At 41.1% G+C, this 23,128-nt stretch overlaps 1 protein-coding gene across 1 annotated transcript in view; it reads left to right on the forward strand.

Annotated features, from left to right (window-relative positions):
• Positions 1-21,708, forward strand: part of KDM3A (lysine demethylase 3A) — a 31,688-nt gene extending 9,980 nt beyond the window's left edge. Inside the window, exons 8-25 of the mRNA XM_080591344.1 lie at positions 980-1,131; positions 2,509-3,080; positions 4,238-4,439; positions 6,810-7,024; positions 10,340-10,492; positions 10,611-10,706; positions 11,043-11,170; positions 12,660-12,846; positions 13,279-13,448; positions 14,254-14,490; positions 14,751-14,922; positions 15,417-15,507; positions 16,099-16,229; positions 17,014-17,133; positions 17,225-17,364; positions 18,815-18,991; positions 19,075-19,209; positions 19,728-21,708. Coding sequence (XP_080447470.1) covers positions 980-1,131; positions 2,509-3,080; positions 4,238-4,439; positions 6,810-7,024; positions 10,340-10,492; positions 10,611-10,706; positions 11,043-11,170; positions 12,660-12,846; positions 13,279-13,448; positions 14,254-14,490; positions 14,751-14,922; positions 15,417-15,507; positions 16,099-16,229; positions 17,014-17,133; positions 17,225-17,364; positions 18,815-18,991; positions 19,075-19,209; positions 19,728-19,808 — 3,159 coding nt within the window. The 3' untranslated portion in view covers positions 19,809-21,708. The remainder of the gene's footprint in view (positions 1-979; positions 1,132-2,508; positions 3,081-4,237; positions 4,440-6,809; positions 7,025-10,339; positions 10,493-10,610; positions 10,707-11,042; positions 11,171-12,659; positions 12,847-13,278; positions 13,449-14,253; positions 14,491-14,750; positions 14,923-15,416; positions 15,508-16,098; positions 16,230-17,013; positions 17,134-17,224; positions 17,365-18,814; positions 18,992-19,074; positions 19,210-19,727) is intronic.
• Positions 21,709-23,128: the final 1,420 nt, after the last annotated feature.

Genomic DNA, 23,128 nt, shown 5'->3' on the forward strand with positions numbered 1-23,128 from the left:
CTTTTCTGGTCTGCCTTCCTTCTAAGGACTGGATCTTTCATCACTTTTTTACTCTTCGGGAAATGCCTTGTAAGCATTTTGAGCAAATAGTTGCAAGTGAGTGTACTTGGATAAGGAAAATAAGCTCTCTTTCTTTGATTTTGGTGGAGTGAATGTATTGGATTGGTAAGCTGAAGCTGTAACTTGTTTTTTAAACTCAGTGTGATAGTACTCTGACTTGTAATGTGGAGTTAATAAACTCCAGGGTTTTTCTGAGAGCTTGCCTTGATGTCTGACAGCTGTGTTGTACAAAGCAGAAAGGAAATATTTTAGAGTTGATGTTAATGAGCCTAGTGTAACTTCCAGCAGTAAGTTGAGCATGTGGGAGTGGGCTATGGGTTTGAGAGCTGAGGAGGGAGTCTCATGGAAAACAACTGTTTCTAAGGACTCTTGCTAATTCGATAGGCCTGTTGTATTCCTAAACGAAGCGTAGCTTTATAAAGCTGGTTACTTAATCAGCACAAGATCTCTTCACTTAACACTGTAGAATCCTGGTACAAAGACTTGCTCACTGCAGGGAAGTTCACGTATAGATTTTTGGTAAACTCTAACTTCACAGTCTTAATTTCCTCTGGGATTTTCAGAAGAGCTCTGAAAGCTATTTCCGAATTTTGATACTGCAACCAACTTTGAAAGATCATTGCACCAATTGTAACGAGGAAGAGCAGAGCTTTCTATCTTCCTTTCCACCTTAATGTTATGTGTACCACCTGAAGTCTATGATGATAATTGGGAGGAGGGGGGAACAAATTAACAGGAACAGTGTTTCTTGGAAGCTATAAGGTTTAAAAGGTCTTTCTGTGTTTTGGACGGAGTGAGGAATGGTCTTCAAGCTTTTAAACAATTATTAATGTACTTTTCTTTTTAAGCTTAACCCTGTAAAGCAGTATTTTTTTGTGTGTGTGTGTTTTAAGTATTTATAACTGTTAAAATCTTACAGGTTTCTCAGAGTCAGGGACATGTGCAGTCAGTACCAACGGTGTTTGGTGAAGCATTGCTAGGATGTACTCCTGCTAATAAAGACCAAAGGCATCAAGGCTTGCCCCTGCCAGCTAACTCTCCTCCCAATCTTGGTGCAGAAACTCCTCAGGGGTAAGCAATCAGTTTATACTTGCATGGACTTTTCTCCTCCAAAAATAATTCAGGTTCTTAGAGTAAACCCAGAAGTAATTTTTAAGGAACTGTAGTAACTCAAGTCTTCTGTAACATTGGCATAGAAAAGTGATAGATTTAATTGCACTTTTAAAGTAATTTTCTTGCTTGTGCCATGTGTCTGTGTGTGTGTTGGGGGGGGTTGTCCTTAAGTCCTTGAGGTAGTTGCCCTTCAGTGTTGCAAGCTGGTGGTCCTGTGTCACTGTACCCATCCACAGACCGATGGGAAGTACAGGAGTCTGGTGTCTACTTTCTGTCAGACATGTCCCCCACCTGCCTTCCCAAGAAAAACTAAACAGGACACCTTCAAGCAGGTGTCTTATAGGCTAGCCGCTTGCAGATTAAGTACAGGCCCTCAATTACTTCTCTGTTCAACAGGTATTTATGTTGGCTCTAAACTTATTTGTTATCTGTTGGAGCCCAGAAAATATCCAATGGGGCTTAAAACCTTCCAGTACTGAGTTTACCACTCGAAACTTCCCTTGTGCAAATTGGGGCTGATGCTGCGTTTCTGTGATAAAACTTAACTCTAAGAGTCATGGTCAAAGCATTTTCCGATCAGATCGGTGTTTCTGAAATACAAATTGCTACAGCAGCTGTGACAGGAGGAAAGGCAGTTGGGGTCTGAAACGAAAGCTGTGCTTTATTCAACTTTCTGACTAGAGCAAGTGTGGGAACTGTACTGTAGCGTGTAACTGTTCTTTCCTGAGTGTAAACCACAGCTCCTTTCCAAAAGCAGAATTTGAAGGTTAGAATGTTGTGCCTTTACCCCCGGTTCTGTCACAAAGATTAATGTATATAGTACAAACAGTGTGATAGCTGATACACAAAATTTGGGTTTCCTTTACAAGAAGTGGTGTTGGCTTGCAGAAAACGTGACTTTTCATCTGCTCTTTTTGTGGGGGAGCAGTTTTACTGTCTTGTAGTGTCAGCCAGAAGCACGGTCCCTGCTGAAGTTTCTTGAGTATCGGAGCCTTCTAATACAGGCATGCAAGTGAAATGCATTTGGTTATACAGTTACATGGAGAAAATGAAAGTAGTTGTAGCTGTCAGAAGGTAGTGGAGTAGCTGCAGTAGCTAAACGTGTGTGCATCTGTGCTTGTACAGTTCTATCATTTGGTTTCAGCTTTTAAAAATAATAATAAAAATCAGGCCCAAATCTATTGAACTTCATACAGTTTTACGTCTTCGAATGTCAGAATTAAAAGTATATGATTAAATTTCTTCTTTCAAGATCTAAACTTGACTGGATTTGAAGAGCTGATGCTGTGGTTCATTTGACACCTGCTTCTCTAAGTATTTCATGTTATGTTTCAGCACATGTAGACGGAGCTTACCAGAAACTCATCCTTCTTGTCTTAACGCTGGAGTTAAACCATTGAAGGACGAATTGATAGCCTTTCCAAAAGTGACGTATATATCTAAAGAACAAACGCAAAATCCTAATGATCAGAATGGTAAATATACCTCTTTGACAACCTCAAGGTCTTCATCTTTGACTGATTCAGCTAACGGAAAAGAAACCAGCTTGAAAAACGTAAACGAACCTCTAATGAAGCCCACAACAAACTTTCCAAAAGAATGCATTTCTGCAAAACAGTTGCAACACCTTAACTCTCCCATAGCAATACCAAGAGTCAATAGCACTGTTGAACTGCAGAGGACTTTAGATTGTAGGCCCTCAACCTCCGATGCTCATCTTCTCTCTTTTCCTGAGTCTGGAGTTAAATCGCAAAGCAACTGTAACAGCCAGAACAGCCAAAAAGGAAACAAGATTGATGAACACACAGACATGGAATGCTTTATTAGGAGAAATTCAAATGAGGCTCTTTTTGAGAGAAGTGAAACTGAAAACTTCTGGACTGGAAGTGCCAAGGTCCAGGATAACGGCAAGTATTTTTTAAAACTTCCTGTCATTTGAAATTCCTTGTCGTATGAAGTCACACAAAAACAAGTATGTCCTTTGTAACGTACACAAAAACAGTAATTTAGACTGAGCGAGTGAGTGATCTGGTATTTGAGTCATTTGTGGGTTCTTTTACAAGGTGAATGCAATAAAACAGAAATGTTTTTTCCTGAAAAAGGAAAAAAGGACTAATAATTCCTAGAAATAAAGTTTTTTTATAAAATATCTCCAAGAACAGAATGGCAAAACAGGTTACAGGAACACAGTTCTGTTTGGGATGCAGAAGCTGATGGTGTAATGAGACTGCTTTTTTAGCTGTGGCCCTACATTTTGTAAATGCAATGAGAAGTGGATGTTCTCAACAAAGCTTTGTTCAGAAGGGACTTTCCTTTAATAACTTGTCAAGAAGAAAAATAAAAAAAAGGCCACTTTGTGTTATTTGTGGCCTGGTTCCACTTGCTGAACTCCACAAGTGGCAGAATGGGAATTGCTGTAGCTCTCACCAGGAGTCCAGCTCCTTAAATGTGTCTGTGCTGTGCATCAGATGGTGAAGCTGATCATCGTGGCTTCTGGGAATCTCCCTGCACGCCCACCTCCTCCTTTCCAGTCTCATGTTGCTTGGTCTTGCGTTACCACGTGCTGTTCCTTAACTGCCGTGGGTGGGCAGCCAGCCAAGCAGTCACCGCTGGGTCTCACCTGCAGTGTGGGAGGAAGGGAGATGTTTGGCGTCTCTTATGGTGAGATGCTGAAATCCATTGCACCTTGAGGGCTGCAAAATGGATGGGTTGTACTTCTGTCCTCAGTACTTCTGAAGTCTATTCCGTGCTCAGGTACTCAAGCCCTGATAGTGGAAGAAGTAGTTTTGTTGCATGCAGCTGCTCTTTCAAAATAGTTTTCTGTGAGGGGTGAATGGGGCTGTTAAGGTTAGGTCCCCAGGCTGTATGACTTGACTAAATGGGTCTCCACCTTGAGAAAGTTTCCACAGACAGCAAATATTTTATGATTACTTTGTTTCAGTGTTATGTGACATGTATAGGAAAGGTTGACATAGGTCTGCTTCATGAGAAGACCTTCGCTTGCACCTTTGTATGATGAACTAATTAGTAAAGGTTGTGTAATTTTCACTGCTCTTCCCCACAGTCATTGTTCGCAAGTCAATTTTAGCAGATGCTTCTAAAGTGAAGAAGCTGCAGCAGAGCGGAGAGGCGTTTGTGCAGGATGGCTCCTGCAATAATATCGCACCTCACCTGCATAAATGCAGGGAATGCCGTTTGGACAGTTACCGAAAGAACAAAGATCAGAGAGAGTCCACTGTCTTCTGTCGATTCTTTCACTTTAGAAGGTAAGAGAAATATTCCCTGTATAGGTCTTGGTATTATTTAAACGTGAACAAGAAGTCACTTGTAGGAGTTGGGCATCTGTCACCTTGTTTTTCCTCTGAAAGAAGGGCTGTTGAGTGCTCACTGTTAGCTGTAACATGGATCTTCTTTTTCTGGGCCAGGTGAAGAACAGCTTTGTGGTTGACATGTTCCCGTTTAGGGCTCTGATTTAAAACTGCTGGCTGTCAGCGTGTAGCCGTTAAGCTGTAGGGCCAGGACACCTAACCAAGGAGAGGTTGCGTGTGTTTTTCTAGCACTTAGAAAACTTACAACAACTTCATTTGAATAGAAAATATTTTGGCAGGAGCTTGAGCTGTTTGTTTTGCTGTTCTGGGCTGAATGCCAGTGGGATAACTGGAGTTTAGTTTGAGTGCTTCGGCTTGGTAGTATTGGAGGTGCTATCGAGAGGTTAGACTCCGTGCGTGTCTCCCAGAGTTCAGCAGTGGGACACGTGAAATGTTAGGCACATTTACAGCTGGGGAAGAGTTACAGTAAGTGACCGTGGCCTTTCAGCCCAGAACAATAGAACAGTGATGGGCAAAGCCCTGGCTTAATGTTGTGTTGCTCCGTTCTTTTTTCCACTTCATGCTCGGGAGTTTGTTTCTTTAGGCTTGCTATAAAAACGTTTAATCAGCGTGCTTACTGAGTTTCAAGGAGCACGTAGGGAGGGGAAGCAAGGCAACTTTGAGGAAAACCCGGTGACTGCTGAGTGCTGTTCGCTTTCTCCAAACCTGATCTGCAGCTTCAGGTCCTCCCCTATGAGCCTGATTTTTATTTTTATTTTTTTTGAGCTGAACAGTCAAGGCCCCTGGTTGTTTTCTCTCTTTAGTTCTTAAGCCACCATAAGGAACCCTTTCAAAAAGGGTTTTAAGCTGTTATTTGAAGCACATTTGTAAGCCCAGGGTGGATGTTGTCAAACTGTTGTGTTTGGCTGTTTTTAACGTGTCCTTTCCTTTGTTTTCAAGTTGTGTAAATTTTTTCCATGAACTGTTTGATCTCAAGTCCAGATGTTGCGTGCTTCTACTTATTTTCCCCCAACCCATTTAAGTTTTGAGATATGGGCTGTGTTATGTAGGGAAAAAGTAACGCTTCTTATATAAGAGAAGAAAAACAAATACCAACTACCCCAAGGGAGACAGAAAGCTTACAAATCCTTAGCTTTACTTCTGATTTTCAGAGGAATGGGTTTCTTTTGGGGGTCTCTAGGTAGAAGAAAAAAGCTATGTGCCTGAAGAGCTTTTGAAGAGAGAAAACTTGGAAGTGGAAAGGTTACAGACAATTTATTGGCGAGAAAATGTTCGTTTTCATTTTGTTTGTTTCTTGAGGTTTCTTTCTCTCTTCTTCAACACCCAAACAACAGGACATGTAGCTAAAAGCTTAAACATGAAGATGCATTACTAATCTGTGATTTATCCTCAGGTAGGGATTTACTGTAGTAAATCTTGGGATAATTGTGACATCAGTTGAAATGCTCAAACGTGTGTAACAACAGGGCCATGTTAGTTCATCTTCTCAGCATAAAAGATTCAAACTTGGACTGCAGCTGAATCCTTCAGTTTGGAAGGCAAAGCCAATGGAACAATCCGTGTTTATTGAATATGAAATCTGCAGAGTCTGAAAACTGCTGTTCTTTGTAATATCGGTTACCAGCATGTTTTCTAGCCACTCACAGTGATACAGTGAGCAGGTGTTGTCATCAGAAGTCAACTTCCCTGTAGCACTTAATAAAAAGGTTCCTGAAAACATAAGCATAACTCTAGATCACTTTTTTTATTTAATAACCTACTAACAATTGCAGATCTCATTCTTTCTGCCTGTCAGAATCACTGGAGAATATATCTTCAAACTTTGCTGTAGAAAAGAGATGGGTTCTTCGAACCTTTTTGGCAGCTACTTCAAAACCAATGGTTACTTAAATATATAGTATTTTTAAGTAACACTTGTGTTCTAATTTATGAGTTGTACCTGGTTCTAGATGAATCTCTTACCGGTGTTTCCTCTGGATATGATCCTTAGAGCAAGCACAATTTTAAAAATGATGTTAACCTGATAATTTGGGGTGATTAAACAAAGTCTTTAGGAAGCCTACCTTATTACAGAAACTGTTATGAGTCTCCTTTTCCTTTTCATTAAATGAGCAGTATATTAAGCATGTCTAGCACTTATGACAAGTATATTTATTCATGTCTTTTGCTATCATTAAGTTTTCAACTCCTTGACATACGGTGTACACATTTACAGTATAGACATTGACTCATTGGAATGAATGTGAAGTAATGAAATATTTGAAGTAATGGGTTTTTTCTCTTTCCCCCTACCCCCTCTTTCTACAGGTTGCAGTTCAATAAGCATGGGTTACTGCGTGAGGAAGGCTTCTTAACTCCGAACAAATATGACCCTGAGGCTATTAGCTTGTGGCTGCCTTTATCAAAAAACGTTGTGGGTCTGGATCTCGACACAGCGAAGTACATCCTAGCCAACATCGGAGACCATTTCTGTCAGCTAGTAATATCTGAAAAAGAAGTTATGTCTACGATCGAACCACACAGTAAGAGCCATTTGTGTTAAAATATCTCTAACTTAATAACTTTACGTGAAACTTCAAGTTTTGACCTGTGTGAAAATGCATTGCAAGCATTTGGTAACGCCATTTAAGACTCGAGTGTTGCCCTCTGTTCTCAGAGGAAGGCTCGGATCTAGCATGGACTAGTTTTATCAGCTCTTTGCTCATGATGGGGGGAAACCATAGTTCTACCCTTCTCTGTCAGAAATACTCTGTTTTTGTGTTACAGAGAAAGTGTAGTGCTGTTATGAAATGAAGTGTTTAAAAAAAAAAAAAGCTAGAGCAGCAGGCAGCTGACAACCGTCTATTTTTAGCATGCAAGTAAAATAAAGCTTTCCTGTTGAGTGCACAGATTCTGGTAGGTTGTTTTGCTCCTTTTTTGTTGTTTGTGCATTATGGAGCTAACGTTGCCTGTCAAGTCGGTAAAATAAAAAAAAAAAAGCTTTCTCCTCCATCTAAAAGCGGAGTACCAGTTTCCAGTAGGTCTGTTTGAAGCAGCTGTGAATCCAGCCCTACTGAGGACAGGCCAGAGATGTTATTGGTGGGGCAGCTGCTTTTAGAGCTCCATCGGCGCAGACAGGGCTAACCTCACAGTGTATTACAGAGCTCTTTGGTCACTTCAGAATCCCTCTGTAGCAAATGAGAGCTAACAGTCACTCCTCAGAGTAGAATGGCTCTTAAACTTACAAGTGTGTGTTGTTTGGTTTTAGTTATTGTTATAACCACATGACAGAAGCAATACGGCTTAGAAAACTGTTGACCTCTTCTGCATGCTGGGTGGCGTAGACATTATGTAAACGTCACGTCGTTTTACCAGTCACTCCAAGGTTTGGAATAGAAGAAAAAAAAATGAACTGTATTAAATATGTATTAATACCTTCAAAAGGGGAAGGAAAGACTTCAAACATTTCAGAAATGCTTGTTGTGGGGTCCTGCCCTGGGCTACTTGGAACCTGAAAGCTCTGCTCTTCACTTGAACTGGAATGCTTTCAGGCCTTTGGAGTTGGTGTGTCAATAGCTAGGGTGACAGATACAGACTAGAATACCAAAACAGCTTTGGAGGGATGAAATCTGGGGGGGGGAAATCATGAAACAAAGGGTGTATGTGTGTATTTTTAGTAGCAGGTAATGCATCTGTTAGCATACAAACAACAAATACACTCTGCTTAAAAAAAAGAAAAAAAAAACAACAAAATAAACATGTCAGCATGTCAGTTCTGGAGTTGATTTCAAAGGAGCAAAATGTTTTGATTTCTTCTTTGCTTGTTTATAGCCCTGGCTGGTGTGTTTAAGGGAATTCAATTTCATGAAAACAGAGGAGACTTTTAATGCCCTGGGCAGGAAGGAAAGTTTAGTGTCTAACTTTTTGCTGCTCAAAGACAAGTGTATGATTGCTCACTCAGCTGGCATCAGAAAAAGTTGCCACCCTGATTTGAAGCTATGGTAAACTTGGCAGAGTTCAGTTGAAGTGATACCTCTTAGAAATTCTGGCTCTGACAAACTGGCCTCTTCCAAAATGTAGAAGTCTTTTGATCAGATACTACGTTGGAGGGGGGTGTCCTTTTTTCTTGGATATTTTTGTATTCTGCAGTATTTCTTAGTGGTTAGAGAGAAGGGTTGACTCTGAGCTACTGCTTTTAAGGCATAGATAGAATTGTTCGTCCTCTGTCTTGTGCCAGGTGCTGCAGAATTTGCTGCTGATTGCAGGTAATCAATCTCAAATTCTAAAAAGAGCTGTTGTTCACTGGTGGAAAAGGTTCTTGAAAACAGGCTTCTGGACCCAGGTATGAGGCAGCTTGAGTAAGAGTGACTGTGAAGAAAGAATTTGGGGTCATGTAGCAATAGAGAGGATAGGGCAAAGCAGCCCTTCAGGCAGGGGTGGTAGGTATGTAGAGCCTCAAGACAATCGTGAGAGAGAAAATGATTTGAGAGGGTTTCCTTAAAGAGTTCCTTTAGCAGGAAAAGCACACGTGCAATTATTGCTGTGTAGTGGGAGACTGAGTGTAGAAAGAACGGCTTGGTTAGGTCACAGAGCTCTTTGGCAACCTAGTGCAAAAAGGGGGCGTACAGAAAGAGAAGGCAGGGTGAGATGACAGGGAGGAAATGAAAGAACGGGAGGAGTGTAAAAGGACAAAGTCAGGAAACTGAAATGTCAAATTATATGTAAAATAGCAAAAAAAAAAAAAAAAAAACACCTTCATCCTCTGTTTGGGGAATTGAAGGATTGGCATAGAAAATGGTAAATGTAACACAGTTTTTAAGAGGTGAAGAAGAAAGGAACCGGTGACAGGCCTCGGGTTTATAGAAGAATCTTGAAGCAAGTAGTCAAACAACTTTTACCTCCCATTAAGAGCAACTTGTGCCGAACTATTCTACTTTCATGCCATACATAGTTAATGAGTAATATGCAGAGGAAAAGGAACAGATGTCTTAAATCCTGGCGTGTTTGTGTTCTTTGCTTTTTTTTGTAAAGCGTACTTCAGACTTCAGGAGGTGTTCTGTCATAGCTTGCTCGTAACATTAAGAAACGTGGTAGAAAAGTTTCAGAAGTTACAAGTGTGGAGGAGACAGGAGGCAGAAGATGTTTCTTGTCTAGTCTAGTTTTCTAGCTGTCTGCATGACGAAATGTAGTACAGGCATAAATAGTCTGTACATAACGCAGCCCTGGGAGGGCCCGCAGTGTTCTGGAAGACACTGTCATCATTTGGGATTTTTTGTGGGAATTGAAGGGACATGGAGCGAGAAAAGATGAATTATTTTGGGTATGTGATAAACCTAAACAGAACGGTCAATTGCACAACTGAGAGAACAACTGGGCAGGTAGCTGTTCTGAGAAGGTCTGATACACACCATAACATGTAGAAAACTTACTAAAAGTGAGAGAATGACACGCTCTCTCTACTGCAGAGTAGAGGGACAAGTCCAAGCTGACTGTGACAAGCTAGACATTAAGCCTAGCTTGCTAGTAGCAGCTTAGGTTTCCTTTTTTTAGGACAGCTGTGGAATTTCCCATTAGGAGAGTGTAAACAATTTTCATGTTAACACGAGCAAAAGCATGTCGGGAGTAATAGGTGTAGTTGGGCGCTGCGAAGGAAAAAGCAAAATGGTCTTGATTAGTCAGACTGTTCTGGGCGTGCTTTTTCCAAATCTGTGACTGCAAAGGATTTGTTTTGGAATTCCGATAGAGATCAAGACCGAGTCTTTCTTGTATCAGCAAAGTGTTTTAATGTTGCTACATTTAGCATTCAAACTTTGGTTTTGTTTAAACTAACGCTCTGCCTAACCTGTCAATTACCACAGAACAGGTAGCCTGGAAGCGTGCAGTTCGTGGAGTTCGAGAAATGTGTGACGTGTGCGACACCACAATCTTCAACCTTCACTGGGTCTGCTCCAAGTGTGGCTTTGGTGTGTGCGTCGATTGTTACAGGATGAAGAAAAAAAGCTTACATGAAGGTGAGAATGCATATCGCTAGGTTACACAAAGGGGAGGAGGTGGATAAGAAAAGCTGTAGCTTTCCAGAGGAGGATGAAAGGCATACTAATAAAACTACCTCATGGTTCTGTTTTACAGATGATGACTCAGATACTTTCTCCTGGTTTAAATGTGTGAAGGGGCAGGTACATGAGCCAGAGAATCTAATGCCTACACAAATAATTCCTGGAAAAGGTATTTAAAATACTTGATTGGGAGGGGAAAAGAAGGTTGTTGGCTTCTGCTGTCTTCTGTATGTTGTTGATATTGCAATAAGCAACTTTTTTGATATATAAACGTAGTTAAAGCTTGGTACCTATTGCCAAAAGGTTTCACTTCATAATCTGGAACTGCTTGTGTACGATTCCATTATCTTTGACCTTTACACATGAAGTTTTGTGACTTCTTTGTAAAGATGAAGTGTTTCCTGTACTATTGCATACACCATGCAGTTAGACAACTTTAAAAATGTTACTGAATGCTGAATGTTCTAATTAAATGTGAGCTTCATTAATTACTCTTTTCCTTCAGCACTCTATGATGTTGGTGATATTGTCCACTCTGTAAGAACAAAATGGGGAATAAAGGCAAATTGTCCCTGTGCAAATAAGCAATTCAAGGCACTATCAAAGCCAACTCTAAAGGAGGATTCAAAACAGGTATTGCTACTGTCTGTTTTCTATATTGCTGAAATAATCCCTAGGTTTGCCTCAGTCTACCCATATCCGAAGTCAGTGGTAATTGGCTTGCCACAGATATGCCAGTCCTGACCGCTGCTGCTAACCTCACCATGTAGGTTTTTGTTCCGTGGCTTTGAACTAGAACAGGGTAGGTTTAGATTTAGCTATAAGGAGGAAATTCTGTACTCAGAGGGTGGTGAGGCACTGGCACAGGCTGCCCAGGGAAGCTGTGGACGCCCCATCCCTGGAAATGTTCAAGGCCAGACTGCATGGGGCTTTGGGCAACCCAGGGTTTTCCAAAATACGCACAAATGAATTACTTAATTTTGCAAAGAGTTGCAAGAAAGCTAAGTCCTTTAAATTATGTAATTTCATTTTTCTGTATGCTTATAACTTTATTTTGAGAATAAATATGGTATCCTGAGTCCGAGAAGCAGACTGACCTTGATTTTGGTGTTGGTAGTAATCCACAGGAGAGGTGAGGAACATTGTGAAGTGTTAAAAGCAAGAAAGTTGGTTATGTAGTTAAAAGCTAGCATATGACTGACCTAGCCCCGGTCTTCTGGTTCTCAAGATTTCCCATGTGACCCTGAACAAACAGCAGCACTGAAATTTCTCTGTACATCCCTTTCTGTAAAATGAGGCAAATATTTGTTTTACGTTGTTGCACGGGTTGTGTGGGGATAAGCTTATTACAGTTTGAGGCATTTTATATTATGCCATATTTGAAATTCTTACCAACTATCAGCAGTCATTAAAAGATGAAATAAATGTAGCAATAAGTAGATGCAGGTGCAGAATAATTTCTTGATTGGATGTCTTTGAGCAGAGAAGAGAAATTTAGCCAGAAATCCCAGGCTAAAGCACTAGTTGTGGTTAGCCTGGCAATGTTGAAGTTCCAAACAAATAGATAACTCAGCCACCTAGGAGATACACAGTGGGTCCTGTGCTTGTGTTTTGGTGGCCAGGGCAGAGTTGCACTCGTTCATGTACAGCTGTGTTTTAGACCTGGTAGGTAAGTGGATTTTTGCTGCTTTCCTAAGAAAAAATTAGAAGCTCTACATACACGTTTAATGTAGTGAAGTAGACCTCCAGCTTAGCCCTGGTCTGAACATCAGCTTTTACTAGCATTGTGAGAGAGCAGCTATTAAAATTGTATCTAGTTCCCAAAGTAGTCCCAGAAAATGCATCTGGGAAACTCAGTTATCTTTATTTATCTTGAGGAGCGATGGACTCCATCTGCTCTTCAAGTTGGGAAGCCAGTTTCTTCTGGATCTTCATCTCTCGCCCATACGAAGATGCGATGCTGACCTCTTGTGGAGATCGGATTACTTAATGGAGGGCCAAACCCTTTTATTTTATTGACTTATTGTAAAACAACAAAATAGGAGTTGTCATTGCTTGGTTTACCCCTTTTTGAGTAGCGTTTTTATTTAATCGAGTTCTCACTTTGGTTTTTTTTTTTCAGAACTTGGTACCTGGAGAGAGGACCAGCCTTCAGCATACCAGCTTAGTCCTGAGCCCACAAGTCACTACGCATGATCCTCCTGTAAAATCGACGGTTGGAAGTAAACAAACTGCTTCAGTGAATACTTCTCCTTCGTTGAGTTGGCTATCAAATCTAACAAGTGGAAACGTGAATAAAGAAAACAAAGGTTTGTGCAGAACTGATAAAAGTAAACCCTTTCTGCCTATTTGTTAGGAAAACATAGGTAAGGTGCAGCAGTATGTCATGTTGAGAACGATAAAGTCTGCCTGCTGGAATGAAAACTGGATTAACATCCCAATGATGCTTGTGTTTTCCAAATTCAGTTTGAGAAGGTGTTTATTTTAAAATAATCATTTTAAAATTTTGAGATCTTTAAGGAAGTTTAGCAAAAGGAATAATTCATCAGAGTGTATTGAGAGATGATGTGTGTGTATATATGTACATACGTATATGTATATGTGAGCATCTCATCTCCTTAAACCTCCTTTAAAAAAAAATAACAAATACATGCTTTGAATTTTTATCACAGAATTTGTTGTGGTTCAGAGGATTAATCCTTGCTTCATTTTCAGATGTTTCTTTCTTTTCTTCATTGCAGAAAAACTCCTCGTACCCGTTTCAAAGAATGAAAATAAGCCTCTTCAGACACTCCCGAGTTTAGCCAAGCCTACTGCAGCCCTGCAGACATTCAACAGTGCAATATTAACACCTGTAAGCAACAACAACACAGGTTTCTTGCGGAATCTCCTGAATTCTTCTGGAGGAAAGGTATGTGATTTTTTTTGCTTTAGTGGCTTGAGTTGACACCAGGCTTAGGTTACTGTTCTAAGTCTGTGATCAACTATCATAGATGTTTGTCACAGTAGGTAATTCTTTTCTTAATTTGGGAAAAAGGACTTCATTGAGTGTCTGCTGCAGTGTTCCAGTTAGTTAATGCTGCTATCAGGAGGTCTTGCTTGACAAGAGTTAAGAATTAAGTGAGAAAGCTGACAAATTTACTCGGGATAATGTCTGGCAGCTGCATTAATTGGTGTGTCCACTCGGTAATCTCAAAGAGAACCATCAAGGAACTTAGAGATGGAGCTAAAAACTTTTTGTGGTGGGTAACTGTCTTCCTTGTACTTGGCTTGCAGACTGGTTTGCTTCAGATACTCCTGGGCTTTATTTGCTTTTACAGATGCAACTTCAAAGTGGTGGGGTAAAATATTGGCCTGGAGGGTTCCTTGATGAACCTGCATTTCTGTTCTTTGATATAAAGAAAGCCCTGTTCCATGCTGTACTTCGTTGGTTTCTGCATTGTTGCTGAAATCGGGGTAGAACTACTTCTGCCAGAGCGCTGTAGTCAGTATCAGAAGTGACACTGGCATTTAGTGATGGTGAATTTTTAGACAGCAGAACTACTGCAGGTGTTTCTTTTGCTCTGTGATTGTGAGCTGGAGTGAAAAATCTTTGAAGTGGCAAATATTATCAATTCAGCAACATTAAATATATCATCTTTAAAGTCTGCAGTACAAAGAACAAGACGACAGAAGTACACCAACTTTTTTTGTTCTTTTTTTTCCCCCTAAATCAGACAGACAATGGACTCAAGAGTACACCCAAAATCCTTGATGACATTTTTGCTTCCCTGGTGCAAAACAGAACCCTTACAGACTTGCCTAAGAAACCTCAAGGATTGACTATAAAGCCTACAATAATGGGCTTTGATACGCCTCACTACTGGCTGTGTGATAACCGCTTGCTATGTCTTCAAGATCCCAACAATGAAAGTAATTGGAATGTCTTCAGGGAGTGCTGGAAGCAGGGACAGGTATTTGAGATGTGCTACGTTGGCCATTTTCAAGTCATATCCTTTGCACTTTTATGTAAAAGGCAGGTTAAAACTTACTGCAACGATATCCAACACCAAAACTTTATAAAATGTAATACCTGAACGTTTATCCATACTTTTATCTAAGGATCTAGATCTTAATACTCGTTCAGTATCTTTTATGGATTACCCTATTTTGTCTGGGATTAGTGGTTTTGGTGTTTAATAATTCTTCAGGATATCTTTCTTCTTCTTTATAGCCTGTAATGGTGTCGGGAGTGCATCACAAGCTAAATGCAGACCTCTGGAGGCCAGAGTCCTTTAGGAAGGAATTTGGCCAACAGGAAGTAGATCTGGTCAACTGCAGGACCAACGAAATCATCACTGGCGCTACTGTGGGGGATTTCTGGGATGGATTTGAAGATATTTCAAGTAAGTGTGATTTGTTCTTTTTGCTCGTTTATTATGCTTTTTGTTATTTGTTGTTGTTTTGGTTTTCCAGTAGGTAAAATATTCAGCAGCAGTAATCTTGCCCTCGCATAAACTTGCCGTCCTTTAGCAGCCTTAAGCAGAATAAAAGACACTCCAGGCTTTGTCTTCACGGACAGTGTCTGCAAGAAATTCTCACCATGTATGCCTGCAGGATGATGGACTAGGTAGAAATTTTGCCAGCCCCATTGAGGACTCTCCCTGAGGGCCATGTTTGGCTGCCTTTAGTCTTTTGGGGAAGCATTCTGAAAAAGTTTAGGATCTTCCTAGTGAGTAGGTTCGCTTAGCTTTTTGCTCAGCACAGCAGAACAAAATCGTGTCTAAGGTTGACGTTCACAAGGTAATTGGGTTTCGCTGCAGTTGATTCTTTACATTTTGAGTTGTACAAGCTATTGAAAACTCAGTAAAAACTAAGATTTGGTAATATTTGATCATAGGTCGTCTGAGAACAGAAGAAGGAGAGCCTATGGTGTTGAAGCTTAAAGACTGGCCTCCAGGAGAAGACTTCAGAGACATGATGCCGTCTCGGTATGAATTTACAAAGAAACTGTTCATTTATGTGGTATACCCCCAAATTAATAGAATGTAGAAATCCTGTTACATTTTGACACCTGCTTCAGCTTTGAAAAGCAGTTGGTCACCTGTGAACCATTTTGTTTCTCAGAGATGCCTGACATAGCTAGAAATGCTAACCAAGTTCTATGATTAATGTTTAAGTAGCTAATTGTATATATTGATAAATAAAATGGGTGCCTAAAATTGGTTACGATCGCTTAAACTTGCGAAACTTCAAAATGAGGCTTCTAGAAAAGCTGAAGTTTAGTTGAAGGGTTTTTGTGCAACCTGTCTTAAGTATTCTGACGTACTTTATCTGGTATTTGTTGAGATAATTGCACAAGAAAACAACATTGCAGTTACAACATGCAATAAAAAAAATTGTACACCTGTTGAATTCCTCCTGTCTTACCTGTTTAATTCCATTTTCTGGTGTACCATTGTCCACTACCACTGGAGGAAGGAGTACGGTTTCTTGACTGAAGAAAGTTTTTGTTGCTGTTGTTTTTCAGTCTGCCGCCTTATTATCATTTCCTGACACTAAATCATGCTGTGTTCCTTTAGGTTTGATGACTTGATGAAAAATATTCCATTGCCAGAATACACTAGGAGAGGCGGCAAGCTCAACCTTGCCTCTCGCCTTCCCAACTACTTTGTACGACCAGATTTGGGCCCCAAGATGTACAATGCATACGGTAAGGAGTTTTTCACACTATAGGTGATGCTGCACGCGCATTTGCATATAAGCTTGCTATAAATTAGAAGAATCCTAGTAGTAGATCATCGATTAGTTACTTAATCGGAAAACTTAATTTTGGCTTGTTTTTAACTGATGTCAGGAGCATTATGTGGTGATGTAAAATGTTTTTTGTCTGGGTAGGCTCAAGCCAGTCACAGCCTGTTCCCAGTAACTTCCAGCTTGCTCCACGTGTATATACCTCTGTTTCTTATAGCTGGCCATAGCTATTTGTTCTGTTATTTCTGGCACACTTCCCCTTTTTGGGTTGTATCATTTAGTTTTCAGTCTCTTCCTGAGAAGTTGTTTCCATGGCTGGCTCCTCTGCTGTCACTCAAAAACAAACAAAAAACATTTAAAACTTTCAGTATGATCACGACCAGTAAAGAGATTCTGACTGGTAAATGCTGCAGCAGCTGCCTTTAGTGAACAAGAAACTGTTGCTGAGTATACTTCATTCTAAATTGCTCTGGTAAAACCTTCTGGTAGCTGGACATAAATGTGACTTTTATATATCATACAGCCTGGGTATAGGTGCAGATTGATGTGGTAGTCCATGAATTTAACGCTGGAAGACACAAACAGTATGGTGCAGGGTCCTGGCAATAAAGTAAATTGCTGTCCTGGAGGCATTTGGGCATTTGCTTATGGAAGTGAAAGCTCTCTGGGCTTTTCAGATTGTTCTGCTTAGAGTGGTGTAACATTTCTTTTTGTCTCGCTAACACAGTGGATATTTTTTTCAGGCTTAATAACGCCAGAAGATAGAAAATACGGCACGACAAATCTCCATTTAGATGTGTCTGATGCAGCTAATGTTATGGTTTATGTGGGTATCCCCAAAGGGCAGGCTGATCAAGAAGAAGGTAAAGTCTTTCTTCCCTTCTGAAGGGGATTATTTCTGTGGTTGGAGGAAAGCATGACTTTATTGTAACTGCTTGTGTTTACTCTTAACAGAAGTGCTTAAAACCATACAAGATGGTGATTCTGATGAACTGACAATTAAGCGTTTCACTGAAAGTCGAGAAAAACCTGGAGCTCTGTGGCACATTTATGCTGCTAAAGATACAGAGAAGATCCGGGAATTCCTTAAAAAGGTAGGCAACATTATATCTGAAACTGTTTTGCTGTCTGTGTAGACTAACAAATACATCTTTGGGCTCTTCTTAAAACCTCTTTCCTATCCCATTTATTCTAGAAACCAGAAACAAATGTACTTGGGTTGTATCAAAGACAAAAATTCTTGGGTGACATGGATCTTGTTGGATCTGAGGAGGGTAATGAGATGAAGTTTGAAGCTACCCTGGACCTAAATACGCTGCTTTAGTCCACACTTTTTATAGCACAAGCAATGAATTAATTGATGTTAGATGATGAATTGGTGTTAGATTTCAGCAAAAAGACAGTTTAACTTTAAACTAGACCTGTCTTAAAAAACATGCATATGAGATGCTCTTACTCAGAGTAATGTGTGGTTTATAGTTCTCCCTTGTTCTTTCACTTCTCCAACTTTATTTTTTTTTCCATGCCTTTATGAGGTTTGGACTGAGGGGAGAAGTACAAGGTTCTTCAGATGGTTTTCATGGGAGAGGAAAGGTTGAAAAGGTTTAACAGAGGAAAGGAATGTGATACTACATCCAAAAGGGCTTGTTTCAGTATTTAATTTATCGCAAATGGTCCAGAGTTCTTGGTCCTCCTAATTCTGGAACTCCTTTGGCACACTAAAAGCAAAAAAAAAAAAAAAATGTTTAAGATAAAAAAAAAAAAAATAATGTTTAAGATAAATGGAATGGTCTGAGCAACTGTTGGCTTTGTCAGCCTGACTGCTGTCTTGGACAAAATCCAGAGCAGTTTAAGATTTGTTCTTTGCTAATACTATACAATGCTATACGTGATATACTTGATGCTGAGCTTGATAAGTAGTGGTGGTTTCTGTTTTGATGCCTGTATCCCACACCTCTTCTCAGTCTACTTGCCTGCAGGTGTGAGGCTTTCAGCAGCTCACCTTAGGGTAGAACGAAGCTGTTCAGCTCCTCACAAATGAGTTTTCAGGCTGCAGTCCAGTTCTCTCCCGGCATCCTCCTACCCCTCAAACTTCTCTTACAAAGTACTTGTGCTTCCCAGCATGGTGTCTGCTGAAAATTGTGTGAGTGTCCTCCGTTTTGGTCACTGAGCACGCTGGCTAGTGCTGGCCTCGGGGCAGGCACCTGCTGAATTTGATGATGTTTTCTTCCAGTGACAGGCTATAGTAGTGTAAGTTGTGAACATGAGTCGCTTAACCCTTCTGTTTCTTCTTTCTTACTGTAAATTGGAATTATTTGCATTTATTATACCCACCTTTGCAACATGTCTGCGAAGCAAGTGGAAATGCAAACTGCTGCAGCCTTCACAAACCAAGGACTGAGCAGGAGTTGCAGACAACTCTTACACCTGGCCACGTGGTGCAAGTCGCTCTATCTGGCACGCGCGCATAAGTCATACCACACACACCTTGATTATCCAGTAGGACTGGTATATTATAATAAGTTTCTTTTCCTGACTTTTCAGGTTGCTGAAGAACAAGGTCAAGAAAATCCTGTCGATCACGATCCTATTCATGATCAAAGTTGGTACTTGGACAGATCTCTAAGAAAACGCCTTCACCAGGAGTATGGAGTTCAAGGCTGGGCTATTGTACAGTTTCTAGGAGATGTAGTTTTCATTCCAGCAGGAGCTCCACACCAGGCAAGGACCAGTGATGCTGTTTACAGTCTTACTGCTTGGGCAGACTTCTGCACATGTGGCTAATACTTGTCTGTTCTCTCTAGGTTCATAACTTGTACAGTTGTATTAAAGTTGCAGAAGACTTTGTATCCCCAGAGCACGTCAAGCATTGCTTCTGGCTCACTCAGGAATTTAGATATCTGTCACATACACATACAAACCACGAAGATAAATTGCAGGTAAGGTACCAGTGCTCAAGGACAACCCTGTCCCCTTTCTCCCTTTAAAAAAAATAATTAAAAAAAATATCCTCACCAAACCTGTGCAGTAATGATTTAGCTATCTATAGAATGTTTCACGTTTGGATCAGCTTTAATGCAGTGGACCTCAAAAAGGAATTTCAGTAGGCTTACGGACTGTTACACATGTTCAGTAGCTCTGAGGAGGCCTTCTGAGATTGTTTTTGAAGTGTTACCTTCTTCCATTTCGGCTGTTTTTCCTCTGGTTGAACCCACAAAGCTCTCCTCAGGCTACTAAGTTTCGGTTTATAACCTGTTAGAACTTGAACCTTGTTCTCACAAGTTAGTGACGTGAGGGAAGCTGGTGCTGATGAGCCTGTTGATCCTGAAAGGAGAGCCACAAGGGGCGCAGAGAAGGTGGGGAAGCTGTGCAGGTGTCTTCTGTGTGTCAGTCAGTGTCTTCCAGACTGCCCCAAACCACGCTGTTTAACTTTAAATGCCTTTTCTTTCCCTCCTAGGTGAAGAATGTCATATACCACGCGGTTAAAGATGCAGTTGGGATACTGAGAGCGAACGAATCCAGCCTTAGCAGACCATAACGTAGAAAGCCTTAACCACACACTATGAAACAGAAGCGCTGGCAGCTGTTTTAACTACTCAGTCAGGACCTCTGTGGACTTTGAGATTATATGAATGTTACCTCATCTTCCTTTCAGCAGTACCAGAGGATCGTGGTACTATGTTCTGTGTATTCTTCCAATGTTTACAAACCTGATATGTATATGTAGTAATATGTATGGACTGTGGCATACTGTGAATGCTCAGTTGCAATAGAACTTTATATGGAGTTGCTCTCCAAACTGTACAAAATACCTCCTATAGAACTGTCGGAAACTATTCCAAATTACTCATTTGAAAAATATTACCCGAGACTTGTAAAGCTCCAATTTTTAAAATTTATTTTAGGGTGGGAGGAAGTATGGAGTCACCCAATTTACTAAGCGATTTACATAAAAATAAACTTAAGAATGCAGTTCTGTAATTTCACATTAACATAGAACTAGCATTTAAAAGTAGCTTTAAGCTATTGTATAGTAACATAGAGGTGGGGATTAACCATCTTTAGGTAAATGTATTTAAATTTCTAAATGTTAAAAGAAACTTTTAATCAAATGTCTTCTGTTTGAAACTGATCTTTAATTTGAACTTATGTTTGATTCTCTGGTTTTTAACACTGAATGGTCTACATAAAATTCTTCTATTTCAGATATTGCTCCTTGCCCAGCTTCTTCAGTTGACTCTTGAAAAATGTAATTAATTTCGTGCAGTGCTTTGAAATGCAAAAGCGAATTGTGTATCATACTGTTCATACATTTTTTTTAACTATCTGAAAGCTTACGGTATTTAATTTAGCGGTAGATCTGTTTATAGCTTTTTTGGTTAACCGAAACATGGTTTAGCTTGATTACTGTTTCTCAACCAATACTGGTACAATGGTCTATATCAAGTGAGTTTTGCAGATTCAGTCTTAAAAAGCACGTTGCTCTAAAATTACTTAGACTGAAAAAAAAAATCGAATTGTAAAAAGAAGCAGAGGGGAAGTGCATCTGTCATCTAACAAGCTGAAATAAAATCGACTTTTCTGTTCCTCAGTGCCCTTTTCAGCACTGAAATGCAGAGGATAGCTGCTGGGGTGAGACAGGAGGGAGGGGAACCCTGTTACATGGTGACAAACTGGAAATTCCCCTCCCCACAACACTCACCTGCTACTGTTGATCAGCATTAACTATTCTGTCTTGGTGCCAGCTTTTTTTTTTTTTCCAGAGAAACTTCCTCTTACACATTCTTCAGTAGTGGAACTGGAGCTGAGACTGTACTGACTTGCAGGGAGTAAGTCTCTTAAACAACTTAGTGTACAGTGGGCTGATGAAAGGTTTTTCTGCTGCGAATAGGTACATTTACTTTGCCTCAAAACTGAGGCAGGAGGAGGCACCCAGAACTAAAGCAAAATGAAGATGTAATTAACTCAGTCCTGTGTTTATTGCCTCTAGATGGAGTTCCTTGTACCAATCTTTGTGACCACTCAGAGCTGGGGTAGCCAGTGGTTCCTGCTGCTTGGTTTTTTTCAGGAAGAGGCATTCAAAAAGACAAGAGCGGATCCCTAACGCTGGGTGAGGAATTTAGGTAGTTGTGAGTCAGTACCAGTACTGTGCTGCTCCTGGGGCAGGGAAACGTTCCAGTTCACTGAGCTTCTGCTGCGAGCTTAAATTCAGCTGAGCTACTCCACGTCCCTCCCTCTTCACTTGCTGCCGTCTCTATTTGATAATAAACAGCCTGGCCTGTTCCTAGTTGCCTGAGCTGGCTTCTGCACGGAAAAACAAGGTTGATTTGGCACTTTGAGCTAGTTACGTATCCTTCAAGGCAAGGCAGTGTTTCAGATGAACGTTCTTTCGTGCAGTAGCAAGCGTAAAGTAAATGAAATAAAGCAGTTAATTGCTTTTCTTGGATCTTCGTTAGAGTATGTGTGGGGAGCTGGCACACAGGTATCTCACCACCCAGCGAGTGAAGTGAGTCACGCTGACTTTATGCATGCAAATGTGCACAGATGTATGAAGAGACGCATCGCTGGAGTTGGATTTTGAACCTTTTTACCACTGCTGTTACGCAATCTGTTTTTATCCCAGCTCTCAACTCCGGCATCCTACTGACTGACTCTCCAAGTGCTTTTTCTTCCTCTGGGATCTGTCCTGGCTGTGGTGCTAAGACCAGGAGAAACAAATTGTCCTGCTTCAGCTCTTGGTACTTCTGCAGCGAAGAGGGAACCTTTGAGCTTGTTACTCCAAACGTGTACCAAGCCTGAAGCATTAGGGTTACGCTTATCTCTGGTACCTTTTGCTACTCTCCAGCATGACAGTGAAGGGTGCTTGGCATCTCCTTGCTTTTATGGCTGAAACTGGACGTTGTTGGGCAGCATCCAGGTTTCTGTTTGTGTGCCTTATCTGTTCCTCTGCCCTTGCTGTAGGAATACCATTACAGGCTTTTCTTGTGGCAAGTCTTAGCAAGTGTTTCTTTTGTCAGCACCGCAGGAGCACCACAAGCCTCTTCAGGTGAGAGATGAACCGAAGGGATATTTGCTTTGCACTCCGCCTTTGCTGAGTCAAGATGCTAGCACTGCCTGAAGTCTTTCTCTGGGAGGAGAGAGCCCTCTCCTTGTGTTTTGGACTCTTCTGGCCCTAGCAATGTGCCCTTTAAAGAGCAGCTGACACCACGCTGTGGTTGTGGGGGCGGTGACACAGCAGCACCTGACATGACTAAGCTGAAGTGAGCTCCCCTTTCACTTCAGTACTTCAGTCGCTGTCCCACGCTGCCACGTGAATTATTACAGCCTGGCTACTGGCTGTAGAACTGCCCTGTCCAGTTACGGGACTTGCAGATGAGCAGAGTGGGTAACAGGCGCTGCTCTTCTGCTCGGGGGGACAGGGAAAGGCACAGCTCTTCTCAGTGGTCTTGTAGGTACCAGGTTTAATTTTTATAAACCTCGAAGGACTGAAACATTAAATTGGATGGGATCAGTTCTGGTAAACTGCTGGCTGCAACAGGGGCTGACGAGGTGGTAACTGTTAACCCCAGCACAAGTGCAGGGGGTCTTTTACCTCTGTCACCTCACTGACCATCACTTTTGCACTGTTTAAGGTTGCCCGTTCCAGGTGTTGCTCTTCTTCAGCTTGGCTCCTTTTTCCTCCCATGTGCAAGGGGCTGGGTAACAGAAAGGAGAGGGCTGCTCTTGCTGCCTTCCATCCGGGGAAGAGGCGGGGAAGAGCACTGATATTCCCCTTATAGCGTGCAGCCCCCCACTCTGTACCGTTCTCTGACTACCTAAGGACAGCTGGAGGTGTTAACCTGTCCCTACACCTCCAGG

The sequence above is a fragment of the Anser brachyrhynchus genome (assembly GCF_964034855.1).
Source record: "Anser brachyrhynchus genome assembly, chromosome: 4".
Taxonomy (NCBI): Eukaryota; Metazoa; Chordata; class Aves; order Anseriformes; family Anatidae; genus Anser; species Anser brachyrhynchus.